The sequence below is a fragment of the Eptatretus burgeri genome, chromosome 5 (assembly GCF_056783735.1).
Source record: "Eptatretus burgeri isolate ZD-2024b chromosome 5, Ebu_testis_v1, whole genome shotgun sequence".
Classification (NCBI taxonomy): Eukaryota; Metazoa; Chordata; class Myxini; order Myxiniformes; family Myxinidae; genus Eptatretus; species Eptatretus burgeri.
In genome coordinates, this window is record NC_140965.1 from 80,554,316 (window position 1) to 80,575,755 (window position 21,440).

Sequence of the window (21,440 nt, forward strand, 5' to 3'; positions counted from 1 at the left end):
CCGAACATTTTCTCCAGAGTCGTTTGATGGTTTGTACAGCCCTTTCAACTTCTCCATTTGAACATTGATACCTGGGACTAGATGTTCTAACACAGATTCCATGATCTTTGCAGAACTTTTTCAAAAGTTGTGAGTTGTACATTGTCCCATTATCATACCGTAGAGTCTCTGGTAGACCGTGGTGACTGAACTGTGCTTTCAGTCGCTCAAGCATTGTGCTGCAGCGTAAATCCTTCGCTTCATCCACTTCGATGAATTTGGAATAATAGTCAACTGTTATCAGGTATGTCTTACCATCAAATTGGAACAGCTGTTCCAATTTCACTCCAAGGTAGATCCGGTATAGGAGTCGGTTTCAGGGGCTCAGCAGGCAAGCAGTTTTGATAGCTTGCACACTTGTAGCAGTTCTGAACAGTTTGCTCAATGTCCGTATTCATGGAGGGCCAGTATAGAACTTCCCTAGCTCGTTGTTTGCACTTGACTATTCCGAGATACGATTCGTGAATCAGGTTCAGCATGCGTGGTCTCAGAGTAAGTGGAACAACGATTCGCATGCCTTTGTATAGGATGCCATCCATAACGGAAAGTTCACTCCGGGAATCCCAGTATTATCGAAGATCGAATGATACACCTTGTCTGGCATCTGGCCATCCATCAACAATCATTGACTGTAATTGACTGAGTTCTAACTCAGTTGCTCAGGAAAGTCTCGTCAGAGACAGATAAAAAATCCAACATTGAAATTTGCTCTAAGTTGTCGATTTTCGAACCAGTATCTGGCAGGTAGGCTCGAGAAAGCGTGTCCGGAAGCTGCATATCTTCCCCTTTTCTGTACCGAATATTGAGGTCATACCATTGCAATCTTAGTCGCATGCTCTGTAGTCTCATTGGAGCAGACAGCAAAGGCTTTTTGGCAATTATTTCCAGAGGTTTGTGGTCATTGCAGATGGTGGCTGTTTTCCCAAAGATATAACAATGAAACTTTTTGCAGGCATGGACTATGAAAAGCATCTCCTTCTCTATTTGTGCGTACCGTGTCTCAGTCTCCGTGAGAGCCCTGGAGCTGTGTGCAATGGGGTGGTCCTCCTGGACAAGAACTGCACCAAGTTCGCTTCGGCTAGCATCACAGTGAATCTCGACTGGCTTGTTGACATCGAAGTACGCAAGAACAGGCAGATGAAAGAAAAGTTCCTTCAGTCTCTCAAATGCTCTGGCTTGAGCCGGTTGCCATTGATAAACAACCTCAGATTTCAGCAGTTCTCGGAGTGGAGCTAACTCTTCACTCAACCGAGGGATGAATTTTGACAAATACGTGATGAATCCGACGAAGCGCCTCACTGATTCCTTATCGGTTGGAGCCGGCATACTGCGAACTGCCTCAACTTTGACAGGATCAGGAGATAGTCCATCCTCAGACAGTATATGTCCTACATACTGTACCGACGACTGGCGGATTTTCCATTTCTGCAGGTTCAACTTAAGATTGTAGTTTGTTGCCCGATCGATGACTTGTTTCAGAATTCGATCATGTACTTCCACATTTGGACCGGCGATGAGAATGTCATCCATGATCGCGACTGCTCCATCAATGTCTTCAATCATCTGGTCCATAATCCTCTAAAAAATTTCGGGTGCACATTTCAGTCCAAAGGGAAGACGAAGCCACCTATACCTACCGAAATGTGTATTGAAACATGTCAGATCGGATGATTCCTCATCTAGTTCGATTTGTAGGAATCTTGACTTTGCGTCGAGCACTGAGAACACCTTGGCGTGAGGTATATTTGCAATGACTTCCTCAACAGTACGCATGGGATGGTGCTCCCTCTTGATGACCTCGTTCAGATGGGATGCATCCAGACAAATTCTCAGTTTATCGTTTCTGAGAGATACCACCATTGAACTGACCCATTCCGTAGGTTTGTTCACTTTGGCAATGTATCCGTCCGATTCCATCTCCCCCAGTCGGGTTTTAATACGCGGCAAGAGGGAAGCGGGTTGTCGCCGAGAAGCATGTACAACTCCCTTTGCACCAGATTGCAATTTAATTGTATACATGCCTGGCAGAGTTCCTGTGGTTCGCACGAGATCTGGATATTCCTTCAGTTCAGTAAAAACACCACAGGTATCCACTTCCGTTGCAACGGAATCAAGTCTGATAATCAGGCCCAGAGCTTCTGCAGTATTTCCAGAAATTATATTTTCCTGTTGGAGAGCAACCACTTCAGATGTTGTGGTGACTAACTTGCCACAATACTGAACAGGAAGATCCACGGCTGCGACGGGTTTTAACTTGTGATTTGAGTAAGTGCACAATACCTTGGTCGATTGACGGAGTTCACCAGTGTGATCAAGACGCTGGTAATCAGATAGTGTCATTGTGTTGCAGCGAGCTACGGTATCAATCCTGAAGGTCACTTGCTTTCCTGATACCAATAGAGCCTGTCTCCATTTGTCACAAGGTAATGAAAGCGTTGTCTGCAATGCGCTGATCCGCAGAATGTTTCCATTAGTTTCATCTGCATACTCCGTTGTATCAGCAGGAGCATTGTCCCACTGAGTCTCCACCGAGTGCACGCTAGCACGTCGTCGGCAAACTGCAAGCCAATGGTTTGGCTTCTTGCAGTAAGAGCAGGTGGATCCAATTGCTGGATATACACCATGATTCCATGAATGGTCAGGATCCTCACCACAGCGATAGCAACTGTCCTTACGCTGCTATATATTTGGGGTAGGTCTCCTGCGTGACGACTGTAATGGTCCTGGGTTGGATTGTGGTTTTGGCCTCGCTCGTTTGTAATGTACAGCGGCCACACTCATATCCTCATCACGGACAATGCGAATCTGAGTCCTTGAAAGTTCAAACTGCTGACCCACTTCAAGAGCTTTGGCCAGCGTAAGTTCTTCACCTCTGTCTAGTAGGCATTCCTGAACTTTCTCCTCATAAATTCCTTGTATGATGGCATCCACGAGCACATCCTCAGGCTGCACATATTTACAGTCCATGAGAATGAGCTGCAAGTCCTTGACAAAGTTGTCAAGCGATTCACTGGAGCTTTGTTTCCTCTTGAACAGTCGATGTCTCACGATGCGCTTGTTCTTCCTCGGACAGATATACAATTCGAATTTGTCCAAACCTATGTTGGGGTCATTCTTCTCACCTTCAATCCACTCAAAGGTCTTGTATATCTTTCGTCCTTGTTCTCCGATCCGCGTTCGAAGCCACCCTGCCTCGTGTTTGTCGGGCAGATCAGCCAACGGACCGTCAAAAACGAATCCAACGTGGTTTCGGAATCGAACAAATTCCTGATACAGCGAAGTCGAATCCCAGTCAATAGTTGGGTGTTCAAAGTTCACGGATGCCATAGTTTATGTTTCAAATACCTGCGTCAGATGGCGTGGATGTACGGAGTTATTTGCAGATTCTTCTGACACCATGTAGTATACTCAGGACTCCATGTTGGGCCAGACCGGAAGTGACGTTTATTCGTGATCACGGAGCACAACCAACAACAACCGGAAATCAACATATATTACAGTTGCGATGCGTCGCGACGTCCCATCAATAACACAGCAGGTGTAACAGGATCAATATCAGCATCGTCTGAAGACACATAACCCAAAGGTTTGGAGTGAAGGATGCCCTCAACTTAAATGAGGACTGTACGCAGCACAGTCTCCATCACAGTACGGGTTCCAAGTATGACCCGTAGGCTGCTCTTCACCGACCTGATCTCTCGCTCCCATACTCTGCCAAAATGCGGTGCATTGGGCGGGTTGAAGTGAAAGCTCACTCGCTGCTTGGTGAGATGCTGAGTGAGAACAGGATCGAGGGTAGAGAAGGTTTGGCGAAGCTCAGTATCTCCTCCTCGGAAATTGGTTCCTCTGTCCGAGAAGATCTCGTGAGGTTTCCCCCTGCGAGCGATGAAGCGACAAACGGACATTAGAAAGGAATCGGCATCGAGACCCTCCAGAAGGTCCAAATGTACATCGCGGGTGGTGAGGCACTTGAAGATTATACCCCAGCGCTTCTCTGTCCTTCTTCCAATTTTTATGGTAAAAGGAACAAAGCAATCCACTCCAGTAGAGTAGAAGGCAGGCTTGTACAGTCATAATCGTGCAGGTGGTAGATCAGCCATTCTTGGCACCTCTGGGTTGGCGCGCCATTTCTGGCACTCTTGGCATTGATGTTGGTGTCGACGAATAACCTCTCGACCACGTAAAACCCAGTACTTGCGATGTACTACAGCGAGAATTCGCTCTGGACCACAGTGAAGCAGTTGGTCATCATATTCTCGAATGAGGGGTTTGGTTACTGGGTGATGAGGATCCAAAACAATTGGATGCACAGCATCTTGTTCAAGGATATCTGCCTGACGCAGTCTTCCTCCTACTCTGATGAGACCAAGAGTGAGGTCATATTCAGGTGAGAGAGATGCCAGTCGGCTTCTGAGGGGTATATCCTTACCCGTTGCAAGTATTTGGACTTCGTCCGGAAAACTATCATGCTGTGAGCGTTGAAGCAGAAGATTTTCTATCTCCCCACGCTGGTGAGCACTTAAGGTAGGACAGTCTTTATTTGAGGACACCCCGTTGAGACACTGATGTGCCACCATAACCAAGTCGTTCTAAGACTCAAACTGTGAAGGGTCGGGTAAGGTCTGTATATCCGCCGAAACGGTTCCACAGAAGGTTGACTTTCGAAGTTCAGTCACATCGCTTTGCTGCAGTATGCTGGCTGGTCCTTGTCGTGACCAACCCAGGTTGGTACTCACAGCTACTGGAGCACCCTTTGAGCCGAACCGCACAGGTTTCCTTGGTAAGATGAGGTGAGAGTAATCTGACCCGGTTAATATTGTTGGTTGAACCTTATCAATCAGAGCCTGGTGTTGGCGCAGTGGTTAGGGCAGTGGCTTGGGATCCAAAAGGTCCTGAGTTCAAGCCCTGTTGGGCCACTGAATTAATACACCAGGGGGTTGACTCAGCCTGTCATCCTTCCGAGGTCGGCTAAATGAGTACCAGTATACTGGGCCGGTGTATACCCTGGTTAAAATAGGTGTACCATATCCCTGTGTCATAAGAGGCGACCAGGGTTGCGTCAGGAAGGGCATCCGGCGTAAAACATGTGCCAAATCACTATGCGGATCATATGGATGATCCGCTGTGGCGACCCCGAACGGGAGCAGCCCAAAGAAGAAGAAGAAGAACCTTATCAATCAGAGGGAGTGGAAGCCCAGCCAGGTGAAGATGCCGTTTCTGAAGAGCGGCCACTGGGTAAGAATACTCAGATAAGCACAGCATTGTGGCAGTGAATGCTCCATCAATCACGTATCTTTATTTTTTGGGTTCTTCACCGATGATATCTGAAGCTTGACAGAAGCACCAGGACACTGCACCGCATCTTCACGTACTGTCGTGAGCAGTAATGTTTCAGGTTTACCCACTAGGTTCAGCTGCTCCATTGCTGAATTCAAGAGCATGGTCCTTTCTGAACCATCATCTTGGATGGCATAGGTCTCCATGGATCATTGTGGGCCATAAAGAAGCACCTTCATGACCTTTAACATGACATCATGTGGACGGGAAGGCTTGGCGAGGTACACCGAGGATGGTGATGAGCCTGTCATAAGGACAGTGCTGGTGAATCTCTGTGCAGTGTCATGTAGAATGGTTAGCTGTAACTCTTTGCAGGTAATGCACGGCTTCTTGAGTGTACATCAATCAGCCGTATGTGTTCGACCGCACCTCCAACACCGGTCATGTTCCCTTATCCACTTGATGATATGGTCTGTGGAAGGCTTTCTGAATTCTGTGCATGAACCGAGGCAGTGGTCACTTGCGTTACTGTGAGGACAGTAGGGCTTGGATTGTTGCTTCGGTTTCGTTGTTGAAGAAACATTACCCGACGGCTGTGTCTTTGTGCCAGACATCGGTGACTTGGAGTTGTAAAACACAGATGCATGTGATTCTTTCTCCTTGAAAGATGAAGAACGCTGTTCCTTTCTCTCTGATCTCTGGCCCTCACATTTGTAGATGACAGCAGCTTGGTTCGCTATACGTTTAGCTCGAGGCTTTGCCTGCGGCCAATCCGCGAGATGGTGCAATGTGTCGGTCTGATTAGAATCTACATTTAAGAGGCCTTTGTTAATGCAGCGCTCAACGAATCCATCACGATAAGTTGGCGACAGTTTGCTTATCAGCCTGTCTACATGTGAGCCACATCGTAGTTCAAATCCATGTTCACCCTCGAGTGATTGCAACATACCCACGAGGGAGTGCATTGCCAGAGCAAAGTCTTCAAAGGCTTCTGCATCTCCAGTCTTCACTGGTGTCATGTTCAAGATAGCACCAATTTCGCTCTGTACGAGTTGCCTCGGCTGTCCATACTTGTCCTGCAAGGCTCGTAAGACCGCCGTGTATGGCTTCGGATCATGCATGTATACCTTAGCAAGCTTGTACGCATTCGGTAGCTTAAGGTGGCTTAAGAGTACTTGATATTTGTATTCCTCTGACAAGTATGTGTGATTACTCATCAAGCTATCCAATGCCAGCTTGAGAAGGGCAAAGTCGCTTTCCCTGCCACTCTGGAAATGAGGAACACTCAGTTTTGGTACCCCATAGGATGAAGCTATCAGCAGGTCCATGAGGTTGGGTGTTGCAGGCATCTCAGATGGGTCAGGCGGATGCCCATGTGCTGTCACCAAAGATGGTAGGAAGGGTGCCTGATGACATGGCAACATATTAGGATGGAAATTCGAAGCTTGGAATGGAGCGGTGTTAGTGGATGAATATGCCGGGGCATGTCCACCTACTGAGTGCCCTGTAGCCACCCCATGAGGGGGCAGGTTTGATGATACACCATCAAGACATGTAGTTGGCTGCATTTGCTTTACGTTCTCATTGAGTGATGTATTGTCATCCATCCTTAATTGAGGAGTGGGTTGTCGCTCCTCGCTGATGGCGATTGCCGGCTCTGACCTCAGTAGCGGCAGCTGCGCTGACAACTGTTTGTTTGGTTGAACCGATGGAGTAAATGACGATTCGCCATTGTTCGGAATCGCTTGTCGGGTGGTGTTGGCCGGATGTCTGACTGGTGAGTTCAGGGAGTCATCTCCTGCATCCAAGAATGACACTATCAGTCGTGCTTCCTCCAGTTCCTGTCCTGCCTGCCTTAGACGTCTATGTCTTGCTAGATAAACAGTGAGGGATTCGTGCTCCCTCAGAGCTCGACACTCCACATTATGAGCTTGTTGGGCTTCATCCTGCAGTTGTTGCGCATGTCTCTCAACCATTTCATCCTCCTCCAATCGACATCTCTTAAAATGGTAAGCACCTCTGGCCCATACTGCATCCGTTTGCTCACATCTTTTTCTTCAATGAAATGTCGTAGTTTCTCCATTGGCCTTTTCAGTCTGTTGATGGCCATGGTGATGGTAGATCCTTGTTGTGGGTCTCGCTGAGTTGCGGCTGCCACCTCGGCTAGTGTGGCCACAGCATGTGAGGCCTCGTGCATACCATGTAGACACATTTCAGTGCGGTGCAAGCCAGCCCAATCCTGCTCAACCGTGGCATAATTAACCTCTGTGACAGTTACAGTCTGTGGGAGCTCTGAGCCTTCCGCTAGAGCTGCAACTGTCCCAGCATCAACCTGTATGAGCGATGCCCTGCCTTCCGAATAAATGGCTTGCACCATGGCTTGTGGAACAAGCTGTGCTGTTGGAGTATGTGAAGAGGCGGACGAGGGGGGTAGGGATTCGTGGCTCTGCATCCTCGAAGGGGTACAGCAGATCCTCACGCCGGTGGTGCTTGTAGCAGTTCTTTACAATGGTGCGTAGAGCATATGTCCATGATATCTGCTCCTTCTGATCTTCACTGCGAACATCTGATCGTACATTTGCCCAAGGGACTTCATTCGGCCACCAGACAGATCGGCAGGCTTCCTTTCCCAAGCCTGAATTGCCCCTGCTTGTTGAGAACTTCAACATTTCAGGAATGAAAGCACGCAGCTGGAACTGGGTCATCTTGTCCACCGAGACAGGAATGCCATCAATGGTGAGTGGTGGTAGGTCTGAGTACACCTCTGGCTGAGAAGGTGTATGTTCTGATAATGATATTCCAGGTCATTGAGCACCATGCCTTTGTACTTGCATACCGTGGCATAATTAACCTGTGTGACTGGTTACAGTCTGTGGGAGCTCTGAGCCTTCCGCTAGAGCTGCAACTGTCCCAGCATCAACCTGTATGAGCATGGGCATCCGCAGGGAGGGGCAAGGGGGGGCATTTGCCCCACCCCCTGGAAAATCAAAAATTTGAAAAAATTACATGAAAAATACAAAATGAATAAAATAACATAAACATTTCTCAACAGTTCATTCAGTTAGAGCAGCTTACTACTCGTGGAACAGGAAATGGAGCCGTCGGGGATCTCTTCCGAAATTGTCAATGACCCTGTTCATTAGCTCGGTCTTCTGGCTGTTCACTTTGTCGCGGCGGACACTTAGCATGCAGAGGCCGGACAGACGTTTATCACTCATCGTTGATCTTAACCAGGTCTTCACCCTGCGCAGTGTGCTAAAGGACCTTTCCACTGTACATGATGCTGCAGGCAGAGTCAGTGCGATGAGGATAGCCTTGAGCACAGCAGGGAACCGAGTGGTCTGCTTCACCAGCTCGATCATACCCAGAGAGTTGTCATCCAGTGGCTTATGCTTCTGCAGGTCATACCACGCTAGAGCTTCTTCTACAAGGTTGTCAATGCCATACATTTCCTTGACAGATGAAACGATGTGCTTGAATTCATCTCTTTCTGTTTGCTGCATTTCTCTCGGATGTAGTGCGAAAATGTGAAATTATGGCGTGTTACTTTCACCAAAGCGACTTTCCAGAGACTGGATCAAGGAATCCATGTACGGGACATAGATGGTGCAGCGATAGGACTCCTCAATGGAGCCTCCTACATTCGGCCGGTGGACCTGGCATGTGCATCGCTGAGGCATAGTCAAGTCTATGCCAAGTTCTTCTGCCAAGGTTTTGACCTCAGGGATGACATCTGAGAACACACGGTCTGCACTATCCCGGTGAGCTCAGAAAGCCTTCATCAACAGGTCGATGTGATCTCGGACTCCCATCATGTCCATGTCGACTTCCTGCAGCTGTTGGGTTACTGGCTCCAACATCGCCGAGTCCTTCCCAATGATCTTCAGACAGATGAGGAACACTGTGGTTCCTGCAGCACACCTCAGCTGATACGCCGTCTGACGTGTACTCTGTGACTCATGCTGGTTTGCCTCCAGTTGCTCCAGTTGTGCATAGATATCACAAAAGTTCTCTGAAAAGATGCGGATGCTTTTGTACTTTGTGCTCCATCTGGTTTCACACAACAAAGGTATATTTGGAACCAGTCTCCTGCGCTTGGGACTGTCACGGAAGAATTTAATGATAGATTTCACAGTTCCAGTCGTATTCCTCACATCTGCGACAGAATTCAGATCATGATCCACCAAATTCAGTCGATGTGAAGAGCAGTGCACGAAAACAGCTTTGGGATAGGTGTTCCTGATACGGGCCTGTACACCATTGTCTTTTCCTGCCATGGTTGAGCATCCATCGTAGCCTTGGCCGTGGAGCTTGTCGAGGTTAAGACCAATTTTTTTTCTTGGTCGATGATAGTATCTGCAATTGTTTCAGCGTCCACTCTCTCCAGTGGAATGAATCCAAGGAATTCCTCACGTATGGTCGCTGAGTCATTCCGTTGTTCCTGCAGCGCAACAAATTGTACTCCAATGGAGAGTTTCTCGGTGCCTGATATGTCAGCAGTTTCATCTGCAATGATAGAGAATCCATTTGATTCATTTGCAGCTTTCACAATATTGTCTCTTACTACTTATTCGGAGAGAACTATCAGCTCGTTCTGTACACAAACTGATGTGCATCTCGCATTTTTGCTTGCGCCCTCCATGTGATCCTTCAGGACCGTGTCCCCTGCTTCTATCCTGAATCGCAGTAGGTCACAGAGGTTCCCCGATGTACTCTCCTTCCCCCTCAATGCAATGTCATGTCTGCAGCAGAACAGAATGCTGGATAGTATGGGGAACAGTTTCTCTCGGTTTTGAGTGACTGCTTTGTTGACTGCTCGGTCCATCTTGCTCACGATGGTCAACTCCGGCCTTTGCACGGTGGTGAGGAAATTGTTAGCATCTTGCAGTGCGACTTTGTGCCAGGAGGAAAGCATGTGCTTCCTTGTGCACTCATTGAAGTCTTTGTATTTAACAAAAGGAGTCACGATGAACGCACCCATTAGACCTCAGTGCACTGGTTGAGGGAACAGCCCACAGTATTTGCACAGAGCACCTTTCAAGTGACTTGAGTAGGCCAGCCATGGAGAATATTGGTTTATCCACGTGTGGCAGAAACAGCGGGTGCCCTGTGAATCGTTCTGATAGCTGTAATCAGATGGTGGGACGTATGTGTTCATCAGGAGGTCATATCATCGATTATTGGTCAAATGTTCTGTGGTTTTGACGTATGATCCAATGTCCAGATGATGAGGCAAGTCATTGGCCACTTTCGCAAGTGGTGTTTGGGGTGGCATCTGATTGGTTGCTGTGAGTAACTGCTCGTGATGTCCCCCTCTGCGCTGCTCTGCTGGTTCAACATGCGTCTCCGATGTACCCGGGGTGTCTTGATTGTTGTCAGAGTCATCAGACTTACGTTTTTTAAAGAACCTCCTGATATCCATTTCACATTCCTGAAAAATAAGAAAAATGAGGTTAACATAACAATACAAATTCAATACACTGGTCTTCCCCAGACTCCATAACAATCAAATCAAGAGCATTTAGTTTGATTATTTTGTATAAAATCCGACGTAGAAAATTAGCATGAGTTTTGTTACTGAAATAAAATAAATAGCCGCAACACAGAAGGAATGAACGGAAAAACACTATCTTCCATGCCAAATATCATGACATTCGATCAATCTTGTGTCTTCTACCTGAAGAATTGTTAACATTTTTGTTCTGTTATTTACAGTAATCTTAGCAAAAAGATGTCTTTACACTTCACACGGCGATTTCAGGATAACATTGCCCCCCCCCCCCCTCTGCATTTTTTTCTGCGGATGCCCATGTGTATGAGCGACGCCATGCCATCCGAATAAATGGCTTGCACCATGGCTTGTGGGACAAGCTGTGCTGTTAGTGTATGTGAAGAGGTGGATGAGGGGGTATGGATTTGTGGCTGTGCATCCTCGAAGGGGTACAGCAGATCCTCACGCCCGTGGTGCTTGTAGCAGTTCTTTACAATGGTGCGTAGAGCATATGTCCATGATATCTGCTGCTTCTGATCTTCACTGCGAACATCTAATCGTACATATGCCCAAGGTACTTCGTCCGGCCACCAGACAGATCGGCAGGCTTCCTTTCCCAAGCCTGACATGCCCCTGCTTGTTGAGAACTTCAATATTTCAGGAATGAAGGCAAACAGCTGGACCTGGGTCATCTTGTCCACCGAGACAGGAATGCCTTCAATGGTGAGTGGTGGTAGGTCTGAGTGCAGCTCTGGCTGAGAAGGTGTATTTTCTGCTAATGATATTTCCAGGTCAGTGAGCACCATGCCTTTGTACTTGCATACCGTGGCTTAATTAACCTGTGTGACTGTTACAGTCTGTGGGAGCTCTGAGCCTTCCGCTCTAGCTGCAACTGTCCCAGCATCAACCTGTATGAGCGACGCCCTGCCATCCGAATAAATGGCTTGCACCATGGCTTGTGGAACAAGCTGTGCTGTTAGAGTATGTGAAGAGGCGGACGAAGGGGTAGGGATTTGTGGCTGTGCTTCCTCGAAGGGGTACAGCAGATCCTCATGCCCGTGGTGCTTGTAGCAGTTCTTTACAATCGTGCGTAGAGCATATGTCCATGATATCTGCTGCTTCTGATCTTCACTGCGAACATCTGATCGTACATTTGCCCAAGGGACTTCGTTCGGCCACCAGACATGTCGGCAGGCTTCCTTTCCCCAGCCTGACTTGCCCCTGCTCTGCCGATATTCTCGTCCATGGTTTCCTTGTCCAGCTGTTCGGTTATCCGGCTCGAAGGACCATGAAAAGTAGGTTTGGTAACCTACAGTAAGGCTGCTCGTAGGTTGGATAACAGTGAACCGTGGATCCAGGAAAATACCGCGATCAAACGGTTTGGATGAGACGAGAATATCGAAGTTCCTTTCAGCGCAATGTTTATTGATATAACGGTACCAATAGCGAAAGTCTGTGCTCTGCAAGTAAAGACAAAATGGCGCTATTCTCTCACACCAACCAACAAGAAACCCGAAGTTCTCTCCACATCCGGTGGGAAAACCGCCATGAAAGGCAAGAACCACAGGCCGGCACCACACCACCATTGCACTCACTGACCGCATGAAACATTTATGGGCACAACAGCACCAAACGTTCATACACATGTGAAAATAGCAAAGACCTTCTAACAGTATCCATTGGCCGATGATGTCAGGCCATAGCGTCCTTTTTGTGGTCGTTTTTGGCACAGATTATGGAACGCATCTTTCTGATTCCATTAGAGTAGATCCAATGCTGCGTGCTCTCGGCGAGAGTGCAAGATTATGGAGAGGGAGGGATTGCGCACCTGTCTGCGGCTGCGACTGAGCGTTCATCGCCACTTATGTGAGGGAGTGTATTGGTACATATGTCTGGTTGGCTGTGAAAAATCCAATGAATTACTGTTTTCTGAAGATAGCTTGCTATTCCTGTCTGGCAAAAGGGTGTCCAGCGACTGTGGGCAATGCCCATTCATTTCGTTGTGCTGTTTACTTTTCTTTTCATTGTAGAAAAGGCTTTCCAGCAAATTGTGGCGCTGCTTTTGCTGCTAGCCCTTCAGGGTGTTAATGTCGCCTCGATATGCCTTCCAACTGGATTTGATGTTTGTTCTACAGTTTAGCAATGTGAAACATCAATCAAAAGCATTCGTTGTTTCAACCTCTTGAGTCGTGCAATTCCACCACCGCCCCTCAACCCCTAACCCCACCCTGCTTTACCTGCATGTCTTCTTGTTCTGATGTGAGCAGACTCCCATTTTCATGTTGTATTTCAATTGATGGATGTCATATACTTCTTCAGTGTTTGCCTCTCATAATGCAACGCAAGATAATAGGAAAATGGATATGACTGAAAGTGGTATTCAATTACGTACTTGGAAAAAGTAAAACCATGCCATTGTCATAACACTTTCAAATGTGGCATTAAATACACTGAACAACAAATTTAAAAAAAAATTTTTTACTGGAGATGTGTAAAGTGATTAAGACTAATTTGGGTACGCTGATTTCAAAAATCATAACCGTTTTGCTGTATCACGTCAGGATTTTCAGTAACAGAAATATTCCCATTGCCTAGAAGTCAGGATTTCAATGAAATTTACATATGTCTTTAACATGTCTATTTCGTACAATTGTTGTTAACTTGTGTTATATTTCTTTCTTTCAGATAAAGATGAGTAGGCGTTCCTGTACCAATCATCCTGACAACTTCTGTTATGTCTGTGGTCGGTATACCAAAAACGATCAACAGCGAAGTATATCTACAGCAGTGAAAATGAAGGCCGCCTACTTTCACTACTTCGGGTGTAAGGTGGCGGACCAAGAACAGAGCTGGGCACCACACATCTGCTGCACAAGCTGTCACACAACCTTGACTCAGTGGTTGGTGGGCAAGCGCGCGAGCATGCCATTTGCGGTGCCCATGATATGGCGTGAGCCGCAGAATCATCATGATGATTGTTATTTCTGCTGCACAAGCATCGCCGGCTTCAACAAGAAGAATAAAGGTCACATCAAGTACGCTGACTGCGTCTCTGCTCGTAAACCTGTGCCTCATGATGACGAGAACCCCGTTCCAACACCTCCAGCTGATCAGAACATAGCTGTAAGCAGTGGTGAAGAGGATGGTGATGATGAACCTTTGAACCCGACACTCAAGAATCACACCTTCTGAACCAGGGAGACTTAAATGATCTTGTAAGAGATCTCTCGCTGTCAAAGGCAAAGGCAGAGCTGCTTGGATCAAGGCTGCAGCAGTGGAATCTACTTGAACCTAACACCAAGATATCCTTGTTCAGAGCACGTCACAGAGACATGGCTGAGTTCTTTGAGATGGAAGACACGATGACATTCTGCAGTGACATCAACGGTCTGTTGAAAGAACTTGGGTGTGATCACGATCCTGCAGACTGGCGCCTCTTCATCGACTCGGGGAAGAACAGCTTGAAGGCTGTTTTGCTCCACAATGGCAACGAGAAACCATCAGTCCCACTGGCTCACGCGTTCGGCATGACAGAGACCTATGAGACTATGCGGCAGCTGCTTGATTCCATCAAGTACAATGACTTCAACTGGCACATCTGCGGAGACTTGAAAGTGGTGGCGCTGTTGTTAGGGCTGCAGTCAGGCTACACGAAATACATGTGCTTCCTTTGTCTCTGGGATAGCAGAGACGACAAGAATCACTGGACGAAGAAAGATTGGGAAGAGCGAAAAGAGCATGTACCTGGTCGACACAACGTGAAGCATGTCGCCCTTGTCGACCCAGCCAAGGTTTTCCTTCCACCACTCCACATAAAGCTCGGCTTGATGAAAAGTTTTGTACGAGCAATGGATCTGAATGGGCGTGGGTTTTTATACCTCAAGGAAAAGTTTGGCAACACCTTGTCGGAGGCCAAGATCAAGGCTGGTGTCTTTGTTGGACCGCAAATCCGACAGATTATGAAGGACGAAACTTTTCCGACAACTCTAAACCCCAAAGAGCTGGCAGCGTGGAGGAGCTTCAAAGCTGTGACGGACAACTTCTTGGGGAACGAGCGCGCGGACAACTATGAAGAAATAGTGCAGCAGCTGCTGGAGTCATTCAGGAAACTTGGCTCCAGGATGTCCCTGAAAATCCATTTCCTACACCAGCACCTGAACTTCTTCCCTGACAACTTGGGAGCAGTCTCGGACGAGCACGGCGAGCGATTCCACCAAGAGATTTCACTCATGGAGACGCGTTACCAAGGGCGGCACAACCCGAACATGATGGGCGATTTCTGCTGGTTCCTGCATCGTGAAACTGACACAGAGCAGCACAAACGCAAAGCCAAATGCCTAAAGCATTTTTAATTACATTCTAGTGGAGTTTTTCTGTAATTTCTATAATTTTCAAGCAATCATGATGAAATAAATGAATAAATGAATTTTTGTAAATTTCATTGAAATCCTGACTTCTAGGCAATGGGAATATTTCTGTTACTGAAAATCCTGACGTGATACAGCAAAACGGTTATGATTTTTGAAATCAGGGTACCAAAATTAGTCTAAATCACTTTACACATCTCCAGTAAAAAAATTTTGTTGTTCAGTGTTATTCAATGGGACGAAGTGTGTAAACGCATCCAGTATGAGAGTAAAATTGAAATAATTGGTTCTATATTGAGAACATGCATTATACAAATGCTAAAAACGAGCATAGCAGGAGTATAGATTTGTACAGGTTTCGGGAGTGAACCATAGAATGGTACAGGTTTGTGAAGGGAGTGGTAGAATTGTGCAGGTATTTGAAGGGAGTGGGAGAATTGTGAGGGGTTGGAGAGGGAGCTGTAGAATGGTGCAGGTATGTGAAAGGAGTGGTAGAATTGTGTGCAGGTTTGGGGAGGGAGCTGTAGAATGGTACAGGGATGTAAGGGGAGTTCTAGAATTGTGCAGGTGTGTGGAGGTAGCTGTGGAATGGTAGAGGTATGTGAAGGGAGTGTTATAATGGGACAAGAGTGGTAGAATTGTGCAGTTTTAGGGTCAAGGTTGCCATTTCAGATGCCGAATACCCTTTAATGATTTGCATACACTTGCGGGCATTGCCAACTGACATCTCATTTTGTAAAGCAGGTGGCCACATAATTAAGATAATTTTAGTGATGAAAATAATCAGTGCACACAATGATAATGGGACCGTGTTATACACGTTCAGTTCATTTGCATGTTCAGTCGGACTTTCTTGCATAAATAAGAGGAAAGGCCTCAATTCGGCAAGATGGTCAATCCTCTGTTCAACCAACACAGAGAGCTTACAATGTGAACCAAAGGTTTACGTTTGCTGAAGACATTGTGGGATTTCCGTTGTTTACAATTGAGTGAAAGCAAGTGCAACAGCTGGCTCATCATCCTTTATGAATGACATTGGGCTCTCTCTCATGAAATCAAACTCATGACTACTTTGAGGTAAGCTTTCTATTTCAGAGCATTGCTGCTACAAGTACCTTGAAATAATAGCTTAGAATATGCCATTTGAAATAATCGGCCATTTTTACATAATCAGCATGTTGTAATAATATAATACCTTATGAATAAGAGAAACACAAAAATGAGCACGAGCCTCGAGATGGGTAGTGCATTTTAGCATCCCATCAGTTATTGGTTGTGTCGTGTCATCGTGTTTCACAGTTTAACAATGGTATGTGTCCGCCCTTCCTGTCCCAGATTACCCTGAGGAGCAGCTGGGCAGCAGGCTGACCACTCACAGCAGCAGCATGGCAGAGAACGGAAACCTAGTGGACAGCCCACCGACTTCGACAAAAGTACTGCATGCAACATTGGCTGCTCTAAACTTGTAGTCTTCCCTTTACTTGGGAAACATACTTGGGCACCATGTGCATGCACTGTGTAATAATCAGGAGTTGTAGCTTAGCAGCCTGGGGTTTGACAGTTTTACTTTCCATTTCCATGCAAGTCGGATACAAACCATATGCAGAAAATGTCTCCTTTCTTCATCTCCTTCCCTTTTCTCCTTAGGGACTCCTGCGTTTACGCAGCTCATTGAAACGTAGAAAGAGCAAGTTGGAGAGAAACGTGAGCTTTCGTCTTCCCATCCTGCGGAGCTCCTCCCGCGGTGACAGGTGATTTGGAGATCTGACGGTCTTGTTTAACCGTTCAGCATTGCGTCTTCAATCAGGCCGACGACGTCTGGTGTCAGTCCTGATTGGATCGTGCAGCTCCTTTTCCGCTGTCCGCGCAGATCCGCAATGCCTCGTCTCAAGTCTTCTCGATCGCACGAATCTCTGCTGAGTCCCAGCAACGCAGTCGAGGCACTGGACCTGGCGCTCGAGGAGGACGTGGTTATTCGTGCTCTTCACAGCAGCATCCTGGGGCAGGATTTTTGTTTTGAGGTGTGCTGGAGGTTTGGACCAAATGGGGTAAAATCTACCAGTCTGTCAAGGCAGGATTTTAAATTTTTAATGATTGCACATTGAAGTTTTTACTTCTTTCACAATATGTGCATAATCTCTTGAAAGAAAATGATGAGCGTAACCTTATTAATCTTAGTTATTTAATTACGTGAGAGTCAGCAAGCATCTCATGTCTTACAGACTTGGTCATACAATGCAGGTGCTTTTTTTATTTCCAATACCAGTACTTAATTGGAATATTATTCTGATGTAGATATAAAAAGACTCAATACTATTATTATGTAGGTATAAAAGTACTCACTACTATTACTACTAGGTAGATATAGAAATGTAAAATGATTATGGTTTACACCATATATTAGCTCCCAAAAGAGCTATTTATATTCTTTATACTTTAAAAACTCCAAAGCAAAATAAGAGAAGAAAAAGTAAAAGCAGGCCTCAACATTTCTGGCAGCATGCTACGCCCATTGACAGGGTAGATATGTAGATACAAATACTCAATACTATTATTCCTAGATAGATGTAGAAGTCTTCACATAACTACTTGAATTATCACTACGGAGCGATAGAAGTACTCATTACTATTTTTACTTTGGATATGAAAGTACTGTACTCAAAATTATTACAATGGACATGATAGAAGTACTCAACACGATTATTATCAAGTACATATTATAGAAGTATGTACTCATTACTATCATAACTATGTATATATAAAGGAAAAAGTACTCATTACTATTATTACTATGTTTCTATAAAGAAATCTGTAATAACTACTATTATTACTATGTATATATAAAGAAGTACTTACTCATTATTAGTACTATGTATATATAAAGAATTATGTACTCATTACTATGATTACTATGTATAGATATTGAAGTGCAAACTCATTACTATTATTACTATGTATCGATACAGATGTACTTATTATATTATTACCTTGCATATATAAAATATGTACATACTCATTAATATTATTACTATTAATTGATATTGATGTACTTACTCATTACCATTATTACTATGCATATATAAAGAAGTACATACTCTTTACTACTATTACAATGTCTGTAGATAAAGAAATACAAACTCATTACTATGATTACTATGTGTAAATACAAAAGTATGCACTCATTGCTATTATTGTTATGCACATTATATATAAAGAAGCATGGACTCATTACTATTATTACTATGAATAGATAGATAAAAATAGATAAAATAGATAAAATAAATAAAAAATAGATAAAAAAGGACGTACTCATTAATATTTGATATCTATAAACCAAACCAGAAATGACTTTGTAGTCCAATTATGATCATTTGTTGAATAAACAGACATGTGGAGGGAGTGCCTGTTTTAAAATCTCCAAGCACTCTATAACTATAGGCAGAGTATTACTGAGTTTTACATTATTACTAACAAGGCATGGTCGATACCACAAGCATAATTTCCAAGAAAACTAATTAATCAATGTCAAACCACAAATAGCTTTGTAAAGCAATAATTAATTAAAACAGAAAGGAAAAGCAATATACATATACATATAAATATACATATACATATAAATATACATATATATATATATATACATATACATATATATATATATATATATATATATATATATACATATACATATATATATATATATATATATATATATATATATATATATATATATATATGCTGGTAGGTGACATGGGTGGTTGCTACATAATTGCATACTCGTCATACAGTTTTTTACGGATCAGGCTGAAAATTTTTGACAAAGAGGTTGATTATATTGTGCATAAAAGGCTGGAAGCCGATTTTTGATTTTCGAAAAAATATTTCTTTTAAATTTCAAAGTCCCGTTGCTAGGCAACGGTGGTGTCCATAGCAACGGTGCTCAAAAGCATACAACTAGATCCTAGTTTGAACCTACCTGTCAAGTTTCATCAAAATTGGTTAACTCCTCTGGCCTCCAGAGCTGTCCATTACATACAAACAAACATACAAGCCGGTAGGCGACATGGGTGGTCGCTACATAATTGCATACTAGTCATACAGTTTTTTTCCGGATCGGGCTGAAAATTTTTGACAAAGAGGTTGATTATAGTACGCATAAAAGCCTGGAAGCCGATTTTTGATTTTCGAAAAAATTAATTTTTGATGATTTTTCAAATATTTCAAAGTCCTGTTGCTAGGCAACGGTGGTGTCCATAGCAACAGTGCTCAAAGCATAGAACTAGATCCTGGTATGAACCTACCTATAAAGTTTCCTCAAAATCAGTTGACTCCTCTGGCCTCCAGAGCTGTCCGTTACATACAGACATACAAATGAAAAATCGTGCTTAGCACGACACTTGGCAAATTAGTTGACCTTTCCGTGTGGTGGTCCAAGCTGTAATGTCATGGAATGTGTGGTGTTTATTTGTTCGTACATTAATAAATTGACGCGACATCACAAATAACAATTATCAGGTGCGCGTTGTCATGGTAACGGCAGCAGATTGAAAATTTTCACAACTCATTTAAAGCCACCATGTGACATTCAACAACTTATCGTCGGTGCTTGTTGCCTTCATTCTGATCATAGAAAATAGTTAAAAAATACCTAGGAACATTGTTTTTCAACCAGCTTTACGATCCCGTTATCAGGTTTGAAATATGTTGTAAAACAAAAATATGTTGTATTTTATGTGTTTTTCATGTCTTGGGTGACCCTGACCTTGACCTTTGGTCAATTTCGATCAAACATAATACACATGTTAATATTACATGCATAAATAGACAGTATAAGTTTCAATATAATAAGTGCAAAACTGTTTGAGAGATAGCCATGTGCAATTCACAAAATTCCCCATTGGTTTATAATGGGTGATAATGTAAAGTGATGCAGAATCCAGATCCTGATCTTGAGCATCACCAAAAGTCACATATCTTTTTGCACTGTGGATTTCTATCAGCTGTTAAAATTTCATCCAAATCGGTTAAGAATTGTGACCTGTAGAACGAATAGAATTTTTTTTTTAATCACGCCAATAGCTAAAAACTTTGACGTCATATACTTGTGAAAACTGTGCATAATTTGTACTAACATGCATTTTAAAACATTTAGATATTCCATTAAGTTTTTTTTGTCATCAACAGGAAGTCGCTACGACTTCCTGTCACTGAGTTATGTCCAAAAATGTGTTTTCACGTTGTGTGACGTCACGTTTGGACGGGGTTTGGACGCGGACCGTCTCAGGTGGATTGCCTATCAGGTGTAAAAATTGAAGAAAGACTGGTCCAGCCGTTTGGGCTGTAGACAACCGGACAAACAAACAAACAAACCAACAAACGGAACAGACTAACATACTTGACAAAATCGAAGATTTCGCCAAGTAACAAACATACATACAGACGGAAAAAGTGAAAATAAGGGGACTCTAGCGACCACCCAACAAACATACATACAGACAGATGGAAAAAGTGAAAATAAGGGTACTCTAGCGACCACCCAATATATACATACATACATACACACACACTTGAAGACCTTATAGCACAAATCGCTTTCTTCCAAACACCATGGAATATATTGATTATGCATGGCATGGGAAGGCGTGGCATGTGGGAGTGTGCATATCGAGTGAAGAAGAGCCTGCCAATATGGCTATGCACGATGCCAATGCAATGTTAATTGGGATTTATTCACTTAATTCATTAACATGGGCCATTAACACGATAACCCCCTGAGACCCTCCAACATCATCATCTCCATAAACTTGTCCATCATCGCCATCAACATTGCCATCGCATTATTGGATAAAGTTTGGCATCATGATTATTAATGGTAAGTTTAATGATCTTGGTAAATCAAGAAAGTAAACTATATTTTATGTTCTTCATACATGAAAATAAGCCTGATGTTGGCTTAATGGTTAAGGTGGCTGCCTTAAGATCTTCAGGTCTTGAGTTTGAGCCCGTCATGCTGTTAACCAACATGAAGTGGGTTGCCTCAGCCTATCATCCTTCCGAAGTCAGCAAAATGAGTACCAGCATACAGGAAAAGGGGCACTGCATCAGCGGCACAGCTGCACTCCCAGCAATAATGCAACAAACAGCCACAGGCTACATATGAAATAATAATAACAAAACTTTATTTTATGTTCCTCATAACTTTTATTCATAAAAATAAACAGCGCAAAAACAATGCACAAACGTTAATTAAGAGTACAGTTTGGACA

General features: G+C 44.2%; 1 protein-coding gene and 1 pseudogene across 5 annotated transcripts in view; one reads left to right on the plus strand and one right to left on the minus strand.

Moving 5' to 3' along the window:
* LOC147026805 (ras GTPase-activating protein nGAP-like) overlaps positions 1 to 21,440 on the plus strand; it is a 204,312-nt gene that overhangs the window by 133,179 nt on the left and 49,693 nt on the right. For all 5 annotated transcript variants that reach the window (XM_085882597.1, XM_085882596.1, XM_085882594.1 and 2 more), the window contains 3 exons: positions 16,510 to 16,607; positions 16,822 to 16,925; positions 17,045 to 17,195. In XM_085882597.1, coding sequence (XP_085738723.1) covers positions 16,510 to 16,607; positions 16,822 to 16,925; positions 17,045 to 17,195 — 353 coding nt within the window. The remainder of the gene's footprint in view (positions 1 to 16,509; positions 16,608 to 16,821; positions 16,926 to 17,044; positions 17,196 to 21,440) is intronic.
* LOC147026806 (nuclear respiratory factor 1 pseudogene) lies at positions 7,220 to 8,140 on the minus strand (annotated as a pseudogene).